The sequence below is a fragment of the Merops nubicus genome, unplaced genomic scaffold (assembly GCF_000691845.1).
Source record: "Merops nubicus isolate BGI_N331 unplaced genomic scaffold, ASM69184v1 scaffold11397, whole genome shotgun sequence".
NCBI lineage: Eukaryota > Metazoa > Chordata > Aves > Coraciiformes > Meropidae > Merops > Merops nubicus.
The window spans coordinates 44,855-54,688 of NW_008621000.1; the positions used below are offsets into that span (position 1 = coordinate 44,855).

Here is a 9,834-nt window from a genome sequence, read left to right on the forward strand (position 1 = left end):
TTCTATGACACGACTGTGAAGCCACATTAACATGTTGGTACACTTACATGGCAAGATACTCAGTCTCTGTGGCAAGCAGACACAGAAATGGCTGAACCTTCAACCCTCATTTACTTTGAAGGATAAGAAAAATATCCTCTGGAGTGGTTTACAAAACCAAAAAGGATGCAGAAGAAACAATGTCAACCACATCACAACCAATGTCAGAAATAGACTCCATTTACTTAACGTTTCACTTATGTCTCTCCACTAGAGGCTTTCAGAGTTTGTATGCAAAGTCAGCAGGCAAAAAATTACCCATTTACCAGCAAGCTAAGCACAGCTAAGATGGCAAAATATCTCAATTGAAAGAATATCTTGTTCCTTCCAAGAAATACTATGTTTATTTCATCACATGCTTAACTAATACTTCCTGTACCATCTTGTTTGAGCTTACTGAAGTTTTCTGTACAGCACAGAGTAAAAAGCTGAAGTGACTGTAGCAATAGAGAATGTACCATAGAAGGCACGACTGAGAAAGTAAATCTGAGAAAAAAAAAGTTCTCAAAGTTAAAAAACAAAAGGTTTGGCTTGGTGTTGGGTTTTTTTTGTTTGTTTGTTTATTTGTTGTGGGGGTTTTTTTGTGGGTTGTTTTTTTTTGTTGTTTGTTTGTTTGTTTTAAAAAATGACCCTCAGTGGGACCTTTGACTTGAGCACAGCTAACTAGGGAGGATGTAAAAATTCCTTCCAAATTCATAGCGCACATGCCCTGGTTGTGCAGAGCCAGGGCTGTTTCCCCGCAGCTGGCGGGAGCTGCGAGGGGCAGCAGCCAGCCCAGCCGGGGGTCACTCGCTGCCAGGCTGACCCCAGGCTGACATTTTCACATGGACTTCAAACACTTCCTTTGACTAAAAGCCTCTCTGCAAAAGAGCAAGTGGAAAAAGAAGAGGAAAACAAAGCATAGCATTGAAGAAGAGACATATGAGTCTGACAGGGGACTTCTGTCTTGATTTTTATTCCAAGTGCTGGCAGTCTTTTTTTTTTTTTTTTTCCCTTTTTACACAAGTGTTCCAACTAACAAATCTCTGTAAATCCCCTCATTAACAGTCAGTGTCTCTCGGATGCTGCTGACTCTTCACGTAACAAATTTTCCCCATTCTCCTTTTCAGCAGTGTTGCAGAAACACATTAGCACTGGGATCAGTTTGGGAAGATTGAGTGCTGAACTCTAAGTCAGCACCAGGTACCACTGATGTCCCCCACCCAATAAAGCAGTACTTCTCCCAATCAGAGCCAGCAGTGGGAGTTTACAGCATTCCTGTCTTTCTCCATGCATACCACAGTGGTATCATTAGTGGCAGGGTCACAGGAAAAATTAAGCTGAAGAAAATCTTGGGAAGTCATCTTATTCAATCTCCTACTCCAAGCAAGGTCATCTATGAGGTCAGACAAGGTTACTCAGATTCTGCTTCCTCAGTCCAGTCTTGAAAAATTCCGAAGATGAAGACTACACAAGCTCACTGGGAAACCTTCTCCACCATTTGACTATCCTCACAGTGAGGAATTGTTTTCATTACATTCAGTTGGAATCTCTCATTTCAGCTTATGTTCATTGCCTCTCACCTGTTCCAGGCACGGAAAGTACCTGAACACCAATCAAATCAGAAGGAATTATAGTCTACAGAACTCTGCTTTCAAGGGAAAAATGCAAAACAGTTTCATTTTTAACTTACTTCATCCAGTTTAAGGGTTTACACAACTCACATGAATCTTTACAGGACAGGGAGAGGTTCCAAGCTGCCACATGCTCTCATGCACAGGCATAAGAGAATTCTTTGCAGCAAACTGACATTCATCTTTTCTACCCCACTGCATGGCCAGAGCAGTGAGACATCTTCAAGTTCAACATACATGGGACTGGTGGGGACTGGGGGAGGGTGGGGGAGAGATGGGACAAAGGCTAAAATGATGTTGAACACAGCTGCAGCAGGTTGTTTAATCCAGACAGACGTGAAATGATAAAGTAAGGAGCTCCTTCACCTTTGTAGCCAAAAGATTCTAAGACTTACAGTGAATTCAGAGGTCACTAAATTCTTCTTGCTCTAAGGTCACAGTCCTTGTATTTCTACTTCTCAAGAGACAGCTGCTAGAGTTTTAAAATGACAGATCATAGAGGGGAGGACGGACGGATATTTAAATCTTTGTTTAAACCCGTTCTGTATAGTATGTTTATGCACATACTAAAGAACAAAATTTTGTACTTGCACTAGAAAACTGCAGTCTAAAGGTCTTCTTTAGAAGTGGTATATACATAATAGAACTCACCTGGGAAATATAAAACTGAATCTTTACAAACTCTCCAAAAAGACGTCTTTGAATTTTCATTTGTCAAGGAAAACACAAAGGCAACATCTGTGCAATAAAAAACCAAACTATAAAACCACATGCTTGAATATAGTGGAATATAACTTGACCTCACCAAAGTTTATGGGAAGACTATTTCTACCAGCATTAGGACAAGATGACTGGAAACTAAATACCAGATCTCAAAACACTAAAAATCTTCACGGATACATCAAACATCTTCTATCAGCTCAATCAACTGCATACTCAAAATATGTGCTGTATCATTACACTCAATTAAACCCCAGTTTCAAAGGTGCCTTTATCACCTTTGAGAGCTCCTCGTGTTTGCTTTATAGTAAGACACAAGGAAGATATAACAGCTTATCAGCTTCACTAAACACCGCTTGGGCAAAAGGATGTCTTGCAATTGCAAGGGTACACAAATTTACTGTTCCTTACTTTAGATAAGCCATCCATTATTGCCCACTAAAACATCCCATTTATTATGGCTAATCTAGAAAAAGAGATAAAATAAACTTGTGTCCTAAACAGAGGAAGAAAGAAATCAAAGCACTGTAAACTTCATAGTTAAAATTACAAATGCTCATCAGTGCTGTATAAAGAGCAAGAACTTACTGGGACTGATTTGTTTTTCTTTGAAATCACTCAGAATAAACAAATTGACATCAATAAGAAATAAAAGTTCCCTGACCCTCTATAAGATACTGAAAACTTCCACACAATATATTCTACACGTAATTTCCTGCATCTCTCTTCAGAAATGCTCTTTAAGAAAACAAAGATAGGAACACTTGCATGAAAAAAAGGATCTTTGCATCCAACAGCCTCATCTTCCCCCACTGATTTATCTTTCCTGAGGGCCAAAAACAGGAGCTGCCAATAGAAAAGGAAAGCATACCATCAACTTAACTACGCCTGAGTGACTTCTTCCTCCTAATGAGAAAAAGAGAACCTCCTGTACAAATCTGTGAAATGCACAATTCATCTGCACAAAGACGCGTTGACTGAGTAAATTAAAAACATATGGCCTCACACCCCAAAAAAGTTTACAGACTGCACAACCAACAAGGAGGAAATAGATGCAGATAATACGAAGAGAACGCATGAACAATATAGTCACATAATGCCACGACAAAGAGTTCAAACAGACCAAACTCTTGAACCAATGTCACAAATAACCACCTCCCTACATGACAGAAGAGAAAGGATGCTACCAAGAGCAGCAGTTAAAGGCATCCTGAAGTGTAACTTTCACCACTAATAGAAAAAAAAGGAGCGAGTGAGGCAGCTACATAAAGATGCAACTTTGCAGCCCTCTGCAAACAGAGGGAAGACCAACAAGTCTGGATCTGACAAGCACACTGATAACTGTTTTAAGTGACCTAACACAATGTCATGCTTTAGCCGTCCCTATTATGCACACAGATGACAGCTTTGATATTGCCAAGCTGAGCAATATACAATCCAGCTCCCACTCTTCACAGTTTCATCTTTCCACATGGCAATACAAACCATCTATATTCAGCTGAGGTCCAGAGCAGTATTCTAGGTACCAGGGCATACGTAGGCACATGAAAAGCCTCCACGGCATTTACTGTTGATTACCTAAGCATCTTCAGAAACATGTCTTTGCAGGCCAAAGGGCATTTCTGTTTCATAGCAGTTGTATGAACTGCCATGTGAACTGCCCTGTGAACTGACATGCAATTAAAGCTCACACATGCAATTGTCCTTTCTTACCAGTCATTATTCTCTGGGCTTCATACGGTTCCATATAGCCAGTGTTCTCCCCTTTTCCCATTCTGTTCAGCTCACTTTTGGCATCAAATGGATCTGAGTAATCATCAGCTATCAGTACCTGGAAGACAGGAAAGTAACTGTTACATCCAGTCAGATGTGCAAACTATAAGGCAGTAACATCCTACCAGCAAAAAAAACCACCCCAAACAGTTTCATGCAGCTGCATCCTACACCATCTTCAAAGTACAGTCTTAGTTCAAAGGGAGAATTTAAAAAATTGCCACAAAACAGTTAGTAAATGTTGCTAAACTACAAGTGTGCTCCTGTTCATACCAGAAAGCTCACAAATCAAACTGGAATGGAGTAAGATATGGAGTAAGATATGGACTAATCGGGATGGACAAATTAGAAGGATCCAAGCAGTCAGCACATTCAATCCAGTGTGATTCTTTGATCAGAGAAGTTTGCTAATACTCAGCAAAATAAAAGCACACTTTCACTTGCACTTAATTCAGCTCCTCTGCTTTTTAGGTTTATCAGCTACAATTGATATTTTAGCAAAATATTGCTATTGGTTTTTTGAAATAAATACTCTAAAGGCTATTCTTTACACTGCATTAATGAGAAGCTTTGTCATTTTAGTTCTCAGTTGAAAAAGAACAAGACACAAAATAAGGTCCTTGTTCAAACTTAGTTCCTTGAACTCACCTGTGCCATTTTTCTCTCAAATGAACATTATATTTACCTGTATTTTGTGAACTAGGACAAAAGACAACAAAAATAAATTATGTCAGAAGAACAATTTTCCTTCCTCCACGAGTAGAAAAAAGGTTAGAAAGTCTCACTTTTTACCGGACTCTATCATGCTCACCTGATCCCTGCAAAATCAGTGTATGCTGTGGTAAGACCCACAGGCTGAGCTGATTAAAGTTACAGGAGTCATTCCTCCTTCTTATGGAAGGTATAGAGCTAATCTTTGTTTCTAGAAGCTGGCAAGAAGTTTCTAGAAGGGGGTCAGGGCAAAGGAAAAAAAGCTTGTGTGAGAATTACTGCAGAGCACAGAGATGTAATGTAGGACAGGTGAAAGAGCCTGAAGCAAAGAAAGCAGAGGTAGGCCTCAGCATCAGAATCCCTGCGGAATTATACAATAATTTAGATACGAAAGGATCCCAGGACATTACCCTGTCCAACCCCTCACTCAAAGCAGGGCAAGCCTAAAGGACTCTCTTTAAGAGGGCTTTTTCAACCAAGACTCACTCTGTCCCACCAGTTATATCTTTAAGTTCAGGACCAGTAAGAATGACAGCAGACTGCTGTTGCAACACTTTCCAAATTTTCAACAAAAAAACCACAAGTACATTGACAGCTATGAGATGGAAGCTGTATCTACTTGCATACCCCACCAGACAGAGCAAAAGACAGGGCACACAAGAATTTACACATCAAACACCTGCACAAATCATAGAAACATCATGGTTGGAAAAGACCTCCATGATCATCAAGTCCAACCTTCCTCCCAGCATTTCCCAAACGACTAGATCATAGCCTCAAATGCCACATCTACTAGTGTTTTGAACACCTACAGGGATGATGACTCCACCCCCTCCCTGGGCAGCCTGTTCCAGTGTCTAACCACTCGCTCAGGGAAGAAATTCTTCCTAATATCGAATCAAAATCTTCCCTGGTGCAACTTGAGGTCATTTCTTTTTGTCATATCATCAGTAATTTGGGAGAAGAGAACAACAGCAGCCTCACTACAACCTCCTTTTAGGTAGCTGTAGAGAGCAATAAGGTCTCCTCTAAGTCTCCTCTTCTCTAGCCTAAACAACCCCAGTTCCCTCAGCTGGCCCTCACAAGGCATGTTTTCTAGCCCTCTCACAAGCCCTGCTGCCCTTCTCTGGACACACTCCAGCACCTCCATGTCCTTCTCATCCTGTGGTGCCCAAAACTGGACACAGGACCCAAGGTGAGGTCTCACCAGGGGCAAGTCCAGGAGCACAATCACCTCCCTACTCCTGCTGGTCACACCATTTCTGATACAGGCCAGGATGCCATTGGCCTTCTTGGCCACCTGGGCACACTGCTGGCTCATGTTGAGTCACCTACCGACCAACACCCCCAGGTCCTTTTCCTCCAGGCACTTTCCAGCCATTCCTCCCCAGGCCTGGAGCGTTGCCTGGGGTTGTTGTGACCCAAGTGCAGGACCCAGCACTTGGCCTTGTTAAACCTCATACCACTGACCTCAGCCCATTGCTCCAGCCTGTCCAGATCCCTCTGCAGAGCCTTCCTGCCCTCCAGCAGATCAACACTCCCACTTGATTTTGTGTCATCTGCAAATATACTGTGGCTGCACTCAATCCCCTCAAGTGTCATAGAATAAATGAACACTGTATTATGAAAGGCAGACATCTCCTTTAAGATCAGGGAACAAAACATCTAACACTCTCTGGACTCACTATTCAGTCCCTGCAACTTTGCCACTTAGAGATTTTACACTATTTATTTTACTTACCAAAAAAACTCACCAAAACAAAACAAAATAGTTAACCAAAAGACCCCCACTCCATTCCTCAGCATAAACTCCCAACCCCTGGACTATACATTATTTACAATCAAATCCCAAAGAAGGGACATTTTAGAAAATGCATTTGCTATCACTGAACACACAGATCTGACTGTATGTTCTGATCAGTGCAAGACTTAGCTGCTTTTGTTGACCCAAAGTAAAAAAAGTCCCTTCCTCCATGTCTGGCAACATATGCCCAAGCATGGAATCAAGTGACAGCAGCTGCACACACTTAAGACTCAGGACAATGTGTATGAAGCAGCAGTAATTGCTTGTCACAATCCGGTACCGAAGACTCTGCAAGTCTTTGTACCATCTCCTCAGGCCTTACCTTTTGAGCAGATCACCTTCCAAGCCTCTGTGCAGTAGGTCAGAAAAAGTCAGACAACATATGGCCAGTCTTTTGGTGAACAACACGTTTCTGAGTCCAAGAGTCTTCTAGTCATGGTGCACATGATAAACAGAACATTTGCTTCATGCCAGAGGGTACAAATACATTGTCCTCTGACCCCTCCGTGCCATCCTCACAAAGCACAAGCTTGCCAATCTTACATGCAGGTTCTGTTCTCAAGCCTATGAGTATCCCTGGAACATCCCTTGCTTGTGTACTGGGGCTCTGCAGATCAGGATCTTAATCATCTCCAGGCCATGCAGGGAACATCCAGTGTGAGAGCACCATGCTGTCACCTCTCCCCTGTGGGCATGTAAGAACAGGTCTTTCCACAGGGATAATCAAAGTGCCTCCGTGTTCACCGCACTTCATCAGTGCTGCAGACAGGAATACCTGTGGGATGTTTTTTCCTCCCAGAAACCTTTCAGTCACTGCCTAGCAAACTGGTCTCAGTGAGCCATTTATTTTCTGTAGTCTGGAAGGCAAGACCAGCACAGAAGATCCCAGCACACATGCAGTGCCCCTCCCACATCTTATGTTAAGTGCAATTCCAAGGCAAAAGACTAAACTTCTTCACCTGGCCTCCAACTTGATCTTTCATGCCAGTGACTGACAAACATAGAACAGAAAAGAGAAGGGAATGGATGCCATCCATCTTCTATAAAGACTTAGGAACTGTGAGTGGTGTCAGAGAACACCACGGCTAACACATTTAACACAAAGTAATGAAGATTACTCATCCTTTCTGAGAATTTATAGTCATAAGATACTAATCACTACCTACAGTAGAAGTCACTCTACATTAAGTGGAGTTTGGGTTTTTCTGGGTTGTTTTTTTGTTTGTTTGTTTGTTTTACAACAACCATGTGACATTTTTGACAAATACCAAATTTCTCTCCTTGTTCCCAAGTAATCTCCAGGTATCACATCCCAAACATGCCTTAGGCAGGTATTTCCTTAAAAATAATATTTTCGTTTAATGCTCAGACAACTGCACATCAGAGAGGTCTCTGATGATGAAGCCTGGACAAAGCTCAGCCTGCATACAAAAGGACTGCAAAGTTTGGTCTGGATTTGTTTTCCAAGTGAATAAAGGCTTGCACTTAATGCTTTCTTCCATGAAGCACTGAATTCAAGAACCTGTTGGGTAATCATCCTCATAGCCCCAGTACTGCCTTTTTCCAAAATAAAGGTCACAGCCTTAGAAAAGCTGCAAATACAGTGATCTGTACATGGCTGAATTCCCAGAAGGATCTGCAGAAGGATCAGGAAGAGTAGAAGGAGGATTTCAAAATATCCTGCTAATAAGTCAGAAATCTAGGTTGCAACTGTAGAGGACTACTCCACTGATGGAGCTGTGTATAGACCCTTTCTTTCTACTCCTAAATTTCCGTGTTGGAAAGACCTGCATCAGCTCTGCACCTTGAAGAAACCATAGGCCTTGTTCATAGTTTTGATGCCCAAACTGCAACACAAACTGGGAAAGGTAACTCCTGAATTTCCGAGACAGATGTGGACTGTTAGCAAAGTGTTTGGGGAAAAAAAAAAAAGTATTTAATACCAGGCTTTCAAGAGCTACTCCCCCATACAAAAGGATTCGTTTTCAGAGATTTAATTTCTCTTTGCAATTTCCACAAGTCCATACATGCACAGTGAGAGGATCCAACTGATAACAAGCTGATATATAAACAGCAGTTGTTGTCTTCATGCCCCCCATTTCCTTCCTCTATGTCCTTTATTCCCCAGGCAGTAATTACAATTCCCCACTACCTTTTGTGTGTCTCTACTTCATACAGGACAACAAAGGCTGCACAGATGCTGCTGCCTAAAGTTTAGAAACAGAGTTCTATCTGCTTTCCCCTCAGGGCCTTTCCTTCACCAAACTGTTGATCACTCAACTATATTAAATTTGAAAACATACCTTCCAGCATCTGCCAATAAGTCCAAGAGTTACGGAAGAAAGGACAGACAGAACAGTTAATAGGTATTATTCCCTTCAGAAAACCAGGAAAAACAAACCAACCAACAAACTACACAAACAAAAAGTCTAACAAAGAATATTTGTATCCCATACACTGCCATTAGCAGCGTATGTTTTGTAAAACAATTTTCTACACTTCATGAACTATGCATTACTCCAAAACCCCATCTTGTGCCTCCTTCCTTGCCAATGGACTCTTTTACAGTAATATTTACAGAAAGAGTGACATATTCGGGCATACTGATACCACAGTCCCTCTCTTAACTACCACCAGAATGCAGCCGTATGCTATTTCAGCTGCCAGGTCTCAGGTTACTTCCTCCACCCCAACGCAGTGCTCAGCATACTGCCAGGGAAGGATACCATCACAGTGACACAGAGCAGCAGAGGAATGAGACCTCAAACCGTGTTCTCTGCCATGGGCAGTGTCTGCATGAGTGTCTGAGAACCAGACACTGTAATTAACTGCTGGTAGGCAAGGACATACACAAATATGTTTAGAGACATAGATGTCTCTCCTATACCAAACAGCGTCAGTGAGCTTGGGAAGCAAAGGAACTTGTAAAAAAATACAGCACAGGTATTTCTTCAGTGATCGAAGCAAATACAATGGTATACTGGCCACGACAAGATCAGACTGCAAAACAGGAATTTAACAGCCAACTTGGTAGGGTCTAGGAAGGAATGAGATGCATCTGCTGTTTTCTTTTTAACTAAGAGCCATTTACGTATGTTCCAATACATGTTCCTATTGTGCCTAATTTCTCATTTAGAGTTAAATTGCTCTTTAAATAACAACACACTGCATAAC

General features: G+C 41.7%; 1 protein-coding gene across 1 annotated transcript in view; it reads right to left on the reverse strand.

Annotated features, from left to right (window-relative positions):
* SHB (Src homology 2 domain containing adaptor protein B) overlaps nucleotides 1–4,802 on the reverse strand; it is a 31,659-nt gene extending 26,857 nt beyond the window's left edge. The window contains exons 1-2 of the mRNA XM_008944302.1: nucleotides 4,794–4,802; nucleotides 4,086–4,203 (exon numbers count right to left, since the gene is read on the reverse strand). Of these exons, the coding sequence (XP_008942550.1) occupies nucleotides 4,086–4,203; nucleotides 4,794–4,802 (127 nt within the window). The remainder of the gene's footprint in view (nucleotides 1–4,085; nucleotides 4,204–4,793) is intronic.
* Nucleotides 4,803–9,834: the final 5,032 nt, after the last annotated feature.